Here is a 14,305-nt window from a genome sequence, read left to right on the forward strand (position 1 = left end):
AACCAAATACTTAGGCATAATTATTGACCAAAGATTATCCTGGCATTCCCATCTTGAATTAATATCTAGCAGAATTAGAAAATTAATTTGGATCTTTAAAATCTTAAGACATGTTGCAACAAATAAAGTTGTTAAACAAGTCTATACAGCTCTTGCTAAATCCATACTGTCTTACTGCGTTCCAATATGGGGAGGAGCATCAAAAATTAAATTCCTTGAATTAGAACGTAGTCATCGCGCCTTGTTAAAAGTAATGTACTGCAAACCATATCGATTCCCCACAATTGAGCTATACTCCATAGATAACTTGTTGAGTGTGAGAAAGCTATATATATTACAACTATTATTAAGGAGGCATAAAACAGTAACCATAGACATAAACACAAAGACGAAAAGAAGAATAAACATTAGAACAGGTTCAAATATTGTAAAAACTACATTTGCTAAAAAACAATATACTAGACAATCGACTTATATCTACAAGAAGGTAAACAGTTTATTAAATATACACTCACTTAATACTTACCAGCTTAAAAAGACTCTAACTGAGTGGCTTGGAAAACTAACATATGAAGACACTGAGGCATTACTCGAAGCAAACAAGTAAAATCCCAATCGCAACACAAACACTCACACACACACTCACACACACACACACACACACACACAAACACTCACACACACACACACACACACACACACACACACAGAAACACACACACTCTCTCCCGGTTATTGATTTGATTTTATATATATAAGAATATATACACAGATAATACATATTATATACATTTTACGGAAGGCGGGACACCCTGGCACAAGTAAAATAATTACTTAAAAGGATGTCCCAACAACGGATAAATGTTAAATGTAAAACGTATTTTTTGAATAAAAATTTTTTCATTTTTTTTTTCATTTTTTCATTCAGTATTAAAAAATGCGTCCGTAATGCGCTGTCGACGTAATAGCACACGTTTCACGTTCATGTAAAAATACTGGGCCCTAGACAGCCTAGTACTATCGGTTTCACTGCACTTTCTAACCCACCTGAGCGGAGCCGATATCCTATTGCGATCTCTCTTTGTAACCCTTGCATCCGATACCAACGCCTTTCCTATTGTGTTGAGTTATTGAGACCTTGTGGTTTTCTTTAATGCAGATGCTCTGTAGGTATAGTGTGAATAGTTAGAACGACAACCTTTTTTTGTCATTTGACAAGTTTGACCTTGACTGCAATCATACCTGGTGGTAAATGCTAATGTAATCTAAGATGGAAACTACCTGACTTTTTCGACAGTTATACTAAACTAATCCCCCAAATCAGCGTCACAACGTATAGATATAATTTCATGATTCGCGTATGATTGCGATAAAACTGCCTTATTTTTGTTCGACCAGATACTACTTATATATACGAGGTCAGATAATACTTATTGGCAGTTTCTTGCAAGGAACTCTCAGTACTAAACTAGAGTTATGAAATTGGCAGCATCCAACCCCTTGCCTCAGAGAACACGTTAAGACCTCGGCCTCGGTTTTTATCACCAATCGCAATCGAATAGTCTTAAGTGATCTTATTTCCTCTCTTCTAAGAAGACCTCGGCACACCGCAGTAGGGAATTATTAGGAAGGAATCAATGTAAATCCTAGTTGACTAATTCCTTTTTTTATTACTTACTGTGGAGTGTTACAAGCTTAGCATTTTTTCTTAATGTGTCACTCTAAGTATGTAGAGATAAGAGACGAGAGTTTCAAAGCAAATAATTTTCATATTAAGGCAGCAATTTTGTGTAGTCGCTAGTAGCAGGTGTTGCAAATGACCATATCAAAAACAAACAAAGCATATAACTCTTCTATGTGCGGTAAAAAATTAATGGATGAACATTATATTGCGTCGACCTGTTCTTGCCGCGCGGTATAATTTGGTAGCACAAACGGATGGTCGAATTCTGTCAATCTTTGAAATTGCTTCATAGTCAGATGAAGATACAATTTCATACTCCGCTTATGAAGTGTTCGCTCGAATAATTTCCTATGGTGGTATTACGCAATCGTATTACAACATAAATGTAATGATACAGAATTTTCACATAATCGCTCACCATGCTGTTGACCGTCTGTAGATTTGCGTAGTGTTTGCAATACACTGGTAGCCTACTTGATTTGATTTTGTTGACGTTTGTTTCATTAATATAATCCAAAATTATTTCAAAATAAAGTAAGTTATGTACATAATATACTACAAACATTATATATAGTTATATACTACAGTTTAACAGTAATACCGATTTAAGTGATGCTAGGAAGCTCCCTACAAACATATATAAATGTACGTTGATCAATTTGAGACGAACTACTTTTATTTCATGTTTCTCTGTAATTCTAGGGCATGAAATATATAGATATAGTCTGATCTATAACATGTCAGGCACCTTTTTCAGATTTACCTTAAGAGCTCCACTTTTCACCAAACTATGGTAGGTACCTTACCTATTGTTTTTTATTCACGACAGAGATTATGGTATTAGCAATGTATGTATGTTAGTATGTGTATTGAATACGATTGTTTTCGTTGGTATTTAAGGTTAGGGTATTAAACGTTAAAGAATAAAAGCGAATGTATCGGAAATGGATTTTAGATTTTTTTATAATATTATATATTATCTATCACCATCAGCATCAGCCTAATAACTATCGCTCTTGGGCACAAGCCTCCTATATTCTCGCGATAGGAGAGAGCATTTAAGAGCATAGAACCTACCACGCTGCTCCAATGCAGTTTGGTGGTCAATATTTATATTAGGACCCAAAAAGTGGATTTTCAATTAATATATCTCCAACCAAATTCGTAAAACGATCCAATATTTCGGATAAAAATAAATCGTTGATTTACGCCTAAATAATCGATTACTTATAAGATTTATCTGCAACATATACTTCATTGATAAATCTTTGATGGATGTGTGACAAGAGAGGCTAAAGAAATTACATAAACACCTGTCACTTTAATAGCTACATACCTTCATATGTGAAGTTACCCCAATTTAAAAATACAATCGAAAGCACTCGCATCTTATGTTATTATAGCACAGATAATGTATATAGAAATGTTACAAATATTACAAGCTGCAATTAACGAGCATTTATGTATTCCTTTCACTGAAGAGTTCAAGAAGATGAGGTCACGCGTTTTGATAAGTATTGACACATTCATCTGTTTTTTTTTTTAACATATTGCAATACGTTCAAGGCATTAAATATTTGTATAACTGCCTTATTGGCCTAATTACTGGGTTTGCTTCAATCATCAGGGTTAGATTCCAAACAATTTTAAATCATCAGGTTAGTATGTAAATTAAGCTTAATTTGCAATACTCCGCGAAAATTTAGTAGTGGCGAAATATGATAATATAATCAAAAAATCCTTGCAGAACGTTAACCAATATTTAAATAACTTGGTGGGTTACAGATGGATTTATTGATTTCAATGGCGCTATATTTAATCACTTACTTTTCTCACTTCAACAATTTAAGTTCAACTAATTCATACGTAGTAAATATCGTTGCTTATTTACACCAAATCTTCATGCAATATGCCCTAATAACATTATCGAAAAGCAAAAAGTAGGTGTATAAAACTATAATGCATGACCCGCTTCTTTCTCATAACAAATCATGTATTTATAACCCTACTAAGTAATCATTATAGTTGGTCTAATCACATTAATGCCGTTACTGCCCTCGGCTACAACAATAACTTATATAACAGTCATTAAACACCTCTATAAAAATACAAATAAAACCATAATAATTATTTATAAAATTGTATTTGTTATTATTTAACATGGCTTAGTTATTAAGTCGAACAAATAAATAAAAGATTAACAAAAACAAATAACAGTAAACAATTAAAAGCAATATTTGGCATTACAATCTATCAATCTTCAAAGTTTGGAATAAGTACTTCTGGTATACGAGTTTTTGTATCCGGAGCTGGAATCCGAAGGAGTTATGTATTCACTGTTGTGTGCGCTTATAGAGTCATCTTTTGTAATAGATTGAGGGATTGTGCTTTGGGCTTGATCATTAGACTGCGATACGGTTTGCCCTGAAGCGTAACTATACTTGGCTTGAGAATGCGATGGATAATAGTTATAGAAGCTTTGAGTCGGGTTAGGGTAAACCAAATTATTGTATAGGCCGGAATGACCCTGAGGTAGGACAACCATTGAAGGTTGACCTAGAAAAGAACCCCCCAACGATAAAGGTTGCAAGGTCGGACTGAAACTAAAATGCCCTTGGGAACCCAAAATGCCATTTTGGGTTGTGATGAGATTTGAATGACTCGGCGAAAAGAATGAATGAGGATACTGAAGAATTTGCGAAGGTTGTATTGCAGGCTGCTGTACAAAAGCCAACTGCAAACTTCCACTTTGTTTTGGAGATAAAATTTGATATTTCGATTGATAACCTGGATTGGGAATGAAGTTTATAGGTATGAATTGAGGTTGAGTGTGCTGTGCGACTTGGGAGTTGATATTTGGTGTAACTTGAGTATGAAGAGAGTTTGAGGTAGATGTGTCAGGGTTGTTAGATGGAGCATAGTACTGGCTTGCAACCTGACTACTAGGATAGAATAAATTTGGTACTTGACTCTGATAGGACTGGCTTGGGATGCTCTGTGCATTCGCACTTTGGGTATAAATGCTGTAAGTATATTCAGGCTTTTGTGCTCCCGTAGGGATGGCGTTCAGAGTGTTCGTCTTCCCAGCTCCCCTTTTCTTTTGCTCATTGTCTTCAATCTCGCTAGCCAACACGAGTGCAGCGAAAGCGGCGAAGATCTGAAAAAAAAAACCAGTTTTACAATTCGACATAGACAATTCCAAATAGGCGTTTAGATCCATCAATCAGTGCCTTATAGCTGCATTGTATTTTTCTTTCGTATGACGGTTAGTTTATACCAATTCAGAGCTATTCTTAATCGTACTTTTGATAAAACAAAGGCTGACAGTGAATATTAAAGTGGAAAAGTTTGTTCGACGCGTGTTTTATTGAGTCGAACTCGTGTTTGCCAAATGTAACAGAGAGTTCCTCGACCTACACTTTGCTTGATGTAAACCAGGCCTAAGGTTAAAGGTTGCGAAACTAACAACGAATTCGAAACGCTAATAAGTAACACAATATGCCCATTTAAAGAAGAGCAATGCATAACTTACAAAGAATCCCTTTTTCACCATTTTGTGCAATTACATTTCTCGATTAAAATTACTTTAAGTAAAAGTGTTCTATTCACCGTTGCTCGGAAAAGTGTAAGTGAATATAAAGTTCACTTATTTATATGAGCGGCTATGGGCAACTTTCCTTCGGTTCCAGATGGAAGTACCTACTAAGGGAAGTGACCGATAGGTCTTTGTCCTGCATCGTAACAGATCCAGTTTCTCTGAGAACGCCAGCTTCCTGCAACACGGCGGAAACGCATTGCGAGCACTTATAGACGCGTTCCCATCGAAGATATTAAAGATATTGCGATTTTTAAAGTGGCTGTTGAGTTATGTCAGACACGACATAGGTTTCCTATACAAGTCAGAGACTACCGAAAGCGATTACGTGAAGCAACAAATCTGTATATTTTCGACGTTTTATTCATATTAATATTAAAATAACTTTCACAGTATCTCCACTCATTAGGGTTAATTTACTATCTTCTTTTTCTTGTCTAATAGTGTATCAATAGTATATCAATGTCTCAGAGTGATAAGACTGATCAACTCAAGTGAGTGACTAAATTTCATGAAAATCGTTGGAGCCGATTCCGAGATTCCAATTATATATATATATATATATATATATATATATATATACAATCTTTGTATAGGATGTGTTCCTTGCGTGCCCTGTTTATGATGTATAGTTTTCCACGTACCTAGCATCAGGTGAGCCGACTGCTTCGGCCGTCAATAATAACTACAAAAACAGGTAATTGGTGTAATCCACCCACCGCATCAGGTCGATTTTAGACGAAAGTCTCTAGTTATCGCGAATTATCTTCATTGTATATGAAGAATGAAATAACTAAACTGCATCGCGAGAGATAATAAATGATGTGAAATAATTCATTTTTGCACACTTATGAACACACGCACACACTTACGCACACTCACACCCACTCACACTCATTCATGCTGTTGTGAATATCGTAACTGATTATTTTGTATATGTTGTACTTGTACCTATTGATTTATATTTGTAATCTAGATTTGGCCTTATTTTACTAATAAGATAAACCTTTAACCAAAATAGTTCGTAACGCTGTTGGATTACTAATAAATAAATAAATAAATTGTGGTTCATTTTAAATTGGGCTAAAAAATCTTTGAAACGCGCTCGTATATTAGCAATTAGCAAGTTAGTATACTTATTAGTGCATATTGGACTATTTCCAATGAATAGCACAACCTCGGTATCTTGTTAATGATTGTATTTCATAATCATGTTGCATTTTGTTTATCTATGGCAACCAAGGATGAGAAAGCCTTATATTTATATACTAGCGGACCCTCGCGACTTCGCCCTCGTATGAGTCAATCGAGAAGCTAGAATAGATGTGATGCTAACATCATAATCATCGTGGCAAGCTATGTACCTACTCAGTGGCGTGCACTTCATACATGCACAAAAGCACTGCATACCCAAATTATTTTATATAGCTCGTATTTAAGGGGAATTTTTCCATTTTATGCCATGTACCATGTGCTTTATGCATACCTTGGTCAAAAACCTGTGCACGCCACTGTACCTACTATTATTTTACGTGGTATACTAAGTCATTATTTTAGTTGATACATACATACATCCATACATCCATACATCCACCCTCACAAACTTTCGCATTTATAATATTAAGTAGTATGGTACGCATGTATTCGATCGTTGTCCCATATGCCTTGCGACTTGCTGTTATATGTGAATAATTATGTCCTTGATCTCCGATAATATTCATCAGATCTTTATTAAAATTAGACAATACATGGTAGTACCCACTGTCAAATAAAAACAAGAATTATTAAAACCGGTGCAAATTTCCCGGAGGAAACTTATTGTTTATCGGGATAGAAAGTATCCTATATGTTGACCCGGGATACCAGCTACCACTATATCAAAATTTTATTTAAATCCGTTCAGTAGTTTTCACGTGATGCTCGGTCAGACAGACAGACAAAAATTTAATAATAATAAAAATCTGTTTTGTACTCAGTATCGATTATAAAGGTTCCCCCAGTCAAATATTTCAAAATATATTAATTGTACAAAAATCTTCCAGTTACGGTTTTATTATACCTAAGTACGGATAAATGAAGATCTCACGTTACTTCCATCTTTAAAAATAGCCGACGTCCGCTTTCAGTGTGTGGTTTCAGTAGCTGATATTTGGAAAACGCTTAAACAGTATTTTATTTTTCTTATTTGGCAACCTAAATTCAGAAATAACAGGACCTTTTTACAAGTTTTCATCCCCTGTATGGAGTTTAAGCTTAGCGATATATTTTCACAGAAAACTTTCTTATGGCACGTTCATATCCCTAGTTCTTTTTTACCAGTAGTTGTTCATGGCATGTGTCGATGCTGAATCACTTAAAATAATAACAGCTATCCGTCACTAAACAAGTCAGTAAGTCAAGGTTACTCATAAATTATATAAAAGTATGAATGTTGTTAAAAAGTTTATTTATTTCCTTTCAATACATTTAGTAAAGCTCCATACATATTTTCGAATCTATAAGCATAGCTCTATGGAAGAAATAAAGTAACTCAATCAAGTAAGTATATTTTACTCCTAATAAGCATCGTTGAGATGCCGACTATTTTTATATTATAGTCATCTTCTATATATTACGGTAAATCGTGAAACAAATGAGTTAATTTCTTATAATAAGGTAATTGCTGGAATTGTAACCTGCCGTGTAATACCTACCTACCTAGGGCAGTTCTTAGTTGTTCTATTAGTAGAGTAGGAAAAGTATTCTTAAAGGTGGGAGGTAATAAAATAAAGTAATTAATAATTTCTGAATTTTCTCCGATCTTTTCTGATAGGTTTCGGCCATGGTTAGTTATCACCCTACCGACAAAGACATGCCACCAAGTGATTTGGCATTTCGGTACGACGGTGTTGCGTAGAACCCGATTGAGGATTTGGGTTCAACTTTTCACTACTAAATAGGAACACTATTTAATATTAACAATATTTAATGGTGGCGTTGTAGCAGTTTTTTGTTTAAAATAAAATGCAAAGAGCGCCATCTATGTATAAGGATAGAAACCCTAACGCTAATATACAGTTGGCTTTCTAGTACACAACTATGAGATCAGGTGGCGACACTACATTTATCGATTGTTACTATTGGGCTGTACTAAAAACCCGCGGTGTAATTTTATATAGATCTACGATAAATTACGGTCTTTAGACCGATCTTTCTGGGCTGTAGGCTTTGAACAATTAAATCCGACAACGATGTGGATCCCCGTTCGTTATCTAGATATATTACACCAACCAATGTTAAATACTTCATGCCATAAATGACAGTTTTAGGTACGCTGGGAGGCATTAAAAAATAATTGAATGAGTGTGCATCAAGCTATAATTTGCAGCTGACCTGGATAGGTGGATAAAAAATATCTGCAAGCATTCACGCAATCCCTGATGGAGCACTGAGTACCCACTGAACCTGGTTGGCCTAAAACTATGGTAACTTATTGAATCTGAACTTAATTCCAAAATATATGCAAAAGAAAGCTCCGTTCTGCTTACTGTATAGGATATACGACCACTGTTTGACCACTGTCTCGTTGGTCTAGTGGTTACCATATTTGACTGCAGATCACGTGTCTGGAATTGATCCCTGGTCGTTGTAATACAGAGTTTTGGGTTTTTCTATCAAGAAATTCTTAGTAACGGCGCGGAGTTTGGAAATTGGAAGTAATTGACCCCCGTGCCTCGGAGAGCACGTTAAGCAGTCGATCCTGCGCCTGATGTCGTTCTGAAATCTCGCACTTTTTGTATTTTAAAATACTATCCTGGGGATAACAACTTTTACGAGGGATTATAATAAATAGTCTTATGTTACCTGTATGTACCTGTATCACCCACGATCAACCGATCTTGGCATAATTTTGCATAAAGCAAGCTGGCATCCTGGATTTGGAGATATCAGATAGGACACTGTTTATATATTCAAACTATAAATTTACACATTACTTACAAACTAAGGAAATAAAAGACAATTTAAAAAAAACAAAATCAGAATACAAATGGCGGCCTGATCGCTTCGTAGCGAACACTATATTTTGCTTCGGTTCTGGTGTTTTTACTGGACTAAATAAATAAAATAATATTTAATATGATAAACAAAAAAGTTATAAGTATACATAACCGTTCTTGCGGCATTTAATAAAAAAAGAAAAAACGTGTTACACGTAATATAAATTTGTTATATATATATAAACTCGAAACGTATTTGTTAACTCAAATTGTGTTACGTTAACACCACTCACTTTATTCTGATTCAATTTCAATCAGAACAAATAAAAACAAACAATCACATCGAATAAAAATGGTAACAAAAATACTTATGCAATACGTAACAAAGAATTCGGAAGTGAACGCATTTCGCTACTGCGAATTAAGATACATGTTTCTTGAAGCGTGGCCACTCGGACATAATACAGCCATGTATTTGCACAATACAGTGACTCATCAGTTTGTGTAACTTTGGTATTGTCCTAGATGTATATCACACCCACAACGCTCGTTCATATCATCATTTCCCTACTAATATTACCAATATTATATAAACGTAAGTATTTGTTTGTTTATTACCCATGTTCAATTCAAGCACTGTACTGATGTTGAACGAAACTGGGCACAGGGATACATGGCATCCTCAAGGATATAGGATATTGTAAAATAAAGGAATTCTGTGGGATTCACCAAAACTTAAGCATCATATTCGGTATCTATGTTCGAGCCACTGAACGGATCTTGACAAAATTTGGCTTATAGATATGAATATGATCCTGGAGATGGGAATTGTTTCTTTATTCACATTTATAATAACTATGTTACAATACAATTTATACCTAAATAGGTTACTCAAAGTTATTAGGTTAGACGTAGGTTAATACCAAAAACTAATAGAACTAAGTATAAAAATGTCAGGACTTGTACACTCTATAAGATCAGCTTATCCCTAAAAAAGATTTCTTCTAGACATTGGGGCTAATATGAGAATTATTGAACTCAGAAAACGCTGGGTACACCAAGATAGAATTATTGTAATTTTTTAAGTAGTAAATAAGTGAGTAAACCAGTGTATTATTAATTAAATGGTATTTCAGGTTGATAAATTTGAAAAATTGATTAGCTTCAAGTAGACAAATCCGTGAGATATAGCTATACTTATATTATACATAGTAAATCACACACTTTAATTTTAGAATCAGCTATTTTTGATTGAGAATTATAACGATTTGACTTAATTTACATTATTTAAGCACATGTTACAAAAGTATCACAAAGCTTAAATCTTGAGGTACCCAAAATGCAGGTAGCGCTTTATGATAACTGGGTAAGGAAAGTTCTTAGATAACTTGAACTCCATAATACATAAGACATAGTTAAGTCAAACTCATTTTAGATTGCACAGTTATTATTGTTTATTTCGTAGTGGGTAATAAGAAACGTTTACAATCTAGTTCGCTTGTATGGTCTCAGGTAAGCAAGCCTTTAGAATAAGAATAGCTCAGTATTTTACTTATAAATCCTGGTGAAGCAGTAGTAGGTAACAAATAGGTTGTCTATTTGTAAGTTGGTCTGGTTAAGTTTAAATAAAGAACAAACTCTACCTAAATTTTCAAAACGACTGACCTCGTGATTTTCTCAATTGCATCTCCTGTATTTGGTTAATTAATTTAAATGTAAAATGATGTAGGTATATTTGCAAAAAAAAAATACAAGATATTTCGTAACAATCATTTATTAGACAATAACAGTCTTAAAGTAACAACGTATCAACAATAAATAAACATTCTTACATCTAATAATAATTATGTACAGAAATTCAACGTATTCACAGCAACAAAATAACAACATTACTCGTAGCGGTGGTCATTGAACCACCTAATTGAGTCTTTTACAATGTACTGAACTGTATAACTAGTTTAAAAGTTTTGTACATTATGTAAACTATACCATTTAGTTTGGAAATTCAAAATAGCTCTAAAAGGATATAGTGTTCAGCAGTCGTTGATTAATCCATATATCGGAACATACCCAAATAAATTACCAGAGGCAACTCAATATCACTGTGCGCTTTTTACTTCTTCCACACAAACAATCTTAACCAGTATTCAGCATTTACATCATAATCTACATATAAAATTCTATATAACCTTAGTTAAAACGAGGCTTAAACTCCTCGCTGTATTTGATTGTATTATATTTGGGTTCACTGTAAGAGCCTTGAATGTCTTTGGCTGGCAAATAGCGTGAACTGCCCTGTCCACCAAAACTATATTTAGGTCCGGAGGAAAAAGAATTTAAAGAACTATGACCTGAGGCAGGGCTTCTGTAAGATGAACTGCCCAAACCAAAGCTAGGTGAAGAATGTTTACCAGATGAAATGTAATAGGCAGGGGATGGTGCCGATGCTGCATGTGCATTGCTAGAGTACGCATTTGGAGACGACCCATAGGTTGCTCCTGGTTGACCAATTTGACCACTAGCAGAAAATGCAGAAGCAATAGACTCTAAAGATCCCACACCTTCAAATTTGGAAGGTAAATATGATGCAGCTACTCCTTTAGATGGACCACCGGAAAAGGCGGATAAAGAGCCGAAACCAGCACCATGTCCGCCAGCACCAAGAGCAGAAATGCCATGACCACCGGCTGATGACTGGAAGTTAGTAAAGGACGGAGATCCATAAGAACCAGTTAAACCTGCAAGACCAGCGCCCGAATCACTTTGGACTGATGAACCTAAGAAAGCTGACGGTTTAAAGGAGGATTTTCCAGCTGGTGTAGCGTAGTTGCCACTGAATCCTTTTAGAGATCCACCGAAAGACTGTCCCGAGCCGCCGAAGGAAAAACCAGGAAGAGAATGCCCAGAATCACCTAAAGGTAAAGCGGCAGCTTGATAAGATTGACCGAAATTTGGTGCTGCATAGCTTAGTGCGGCTTGATTACCGGAAGATTCAGGGCTAAATAAAACTGGACCTGTTGAGCCATACGTTCCTAGGCCTTTAGTGCCAAAAGCGTAAGCTGGAGCGCCTCCTTGACTTTGTTCACCTAAGCTATACTGCTGCAATTGCGGGCTTCCGTAAGTAAATTGGGGTAGAGAAATTTCTTGACCACCATGACTGCCTTGGCCGGCAAATTGATATAGAGCTCCTTGACCACCAGATGAAGGTAAGGATATAGCTCCACTATTAAGGCCTTGAGATATTTGACTCATTAGCTGCGAAAGGTCATTTGATACAAGACCACCGTTCGAAGATTGTAAACCAGCCAGTTGAAGGTTTGCATGTCCACTTTCTGGCTGTAACTGATATGAGGCTCCAACTCCAGCATTTTGTCCACCAAAACTGTAGGTGGGCTTGGCACCTCCTCCTACGCTGTATCCGGCTCCAATACTGATAGCATTAGCTTCTTCCTGGCCCAAGGATGATGGTGATTGGTAGTTGTGGGAGCTTTGTGGTAGATAAGTGCCTGATGCTTCTCTTTTATCTTTGGGTTCTTCCGTTTTGGATTTTAAACCCCATGTTGTTGATATGGTAAGTAAAACTGTGAATACCTGAAACAATAAAATAAAATAAATTCACATAAGGCCTACAACAACCCTCCACGCGACTCCAATGCGGGTTGGCGGGCAACTATTGTAGCATTTTAATAATGTAATATTACTTTCGTTAATGCAAATTAAGCTACGGGAATCAAAAACTTGTTTATTTAGAACAACGACCCGCATGGCACTGTACAAGATTATTATAGCTGCCGTAATAAATTTAATTTCACTTTTACCACTTTTACTCGGTACAAAAAATAAACCTACACTCAGGACCAATTTGTATGCAATTAGTCTTTAACATGCCGTTGAAAGTCTTAAGCTTAGAAAGTTAATGTATGGATGAAAGCTCCATAGCGAGGCATTCTACATATTGGCAATATTTCTCTCTGTAACATTCTATTAAAAGCTGTATTGTGAATAACTTGATGGTAAATTAAAATCAATATATTCAACTTAGAAAAAGCTTTTACTCTTTTTGCTTTTTTTCCGAAAATTATATTCCATTAATTTGAAACGAATTACTGATTTATAGGTCAGTTGTCACTGGAATCCTTAAAGTACAGGTTATCGCTTGTTTTTTGACGTTCACTAATTCTAAACCCTGCACTTTTTATATCACAGAACACACACTCACCGTGAATTTCATTTTGTACGTTTATTTAAGAACGCTAGACACGTTGTCGAAACTAAACCACTATGTGTAAGGACAACACTAACACGTAAATATTACTAATCGGACGACCGCCTTGTACAGCCGCCGAATTCGTAATGTGATGTCGCAGTGTTTTCACCGAATTTATATGACGGCGTAAGTCTAGCACCCGCTTGAGCGCTGGCGCTGTCGAGGGTAAAAGTGTATCGGAGGACCCTTTCACTGAACCGGCTGAAAGAATGGGAGCGAGCCATCGGGCTTCCGAGCCCAACAATGAGGTAATACTTGGAGGCCGGAAGCGTTACATCATTAGATCACGGTTAGATGCACTTCTTGAAGCTCAGTCGTACGTCGTGACGCACGGGTGCTACATACCAGACGTTGAATTGGCTAAAATAATTTAGACCACGTAAACAAACAACCAAACATTAACCGCTCATCAAGACCTTTGGGCCCCGAACTTGACTTTTCTGAGATGTAATCCAGAATAAAGAAAAAACCAACCGTTTTACTAAAATCAAAGTGACTTAATATTTTATATTTTAGGTTTATTAAATGTACCTTTCTAGTAATAAAAATAACCTAGGTTATTTATATATAGAAAAATTATAAAGCTTACGGTCCCAAAACTGACTATCACCATTGTCTTTACGGGTCGTACGTAAACCCAACTTGATCTTGTACCACAAGATCACATCGAAATAACTAATTAATCATCAAAATTTATATTAAAATCAACGAGATCGGCTCGAATTTTCACACCTCTATGGACTTCAGTGGGGCCACACAAAAGCTTAAGGTAATTATTATGT

The 14,305-nt window shown here is 35.7% G+C and overlaps 2 protein-coding genes across 2 annotated transcripts; both read right to left on the reverse strand.

The window, feature by feature from the left end:
- Window positions 1-3,944: 3,944 nt before the first annotated feature.
- On the reverse strand, window positions 3,945-5,237 carry LOC120631715. The gene is made up of 2 exons (XM_039901396.1): window positions 5,217-5,237; window positions 3,945-4,841 (listed from the first exon to the last, which is right to left on the reverse strand). Exons 1-2 carry the CDS (start codon window positions 5,235-5,237, stop codon window positions 3,945-3,947), a joined length of 918 nt encoding a protein of 305 aa, XP_039757330.1.
- Window positions 5,238-11,128: 5,891 nt separating this feature from the next.
- On the reverse strand, window positions 11,129-13,512 carry LOC120631577 (glycine-rich cell wall structural protein 1.8-like). Its single transcript, XM_039901215.1, has 2 exons — window positions 13,476-13,512; window positions 11,129-12,847 (listed from the first exon to the last, which is right to left on the reverse strand). The coding sequence occupies exons 1-2, from the start codon at window positions 13,485-13,487 to the stop codon at window positions 11,447-11,449; spliced, it is 1,413 nt and encodes a 470-aa protein (XP_039757149.1). The 5' UTR covers window positions 13,488-13,512; the 3' UTR covers window positions 11,129-11,446.
- Between the last annotated feature and the right edge of the window lie 793 nt (window positions 13,513-14,305).

This window comes from Pararge aegeria, chromosome 18 (assembly GCF_905163445.1).
Source record: "Pararge aegeria chromosome 18, ilParAegt1.1, whole genome shotgun sequence".
NCBI lineage: Eukaryota > Metazoa > Arthropoda > Insecta > Lepidoptera > Nymphalidae > Pararge > Pararge aegeria.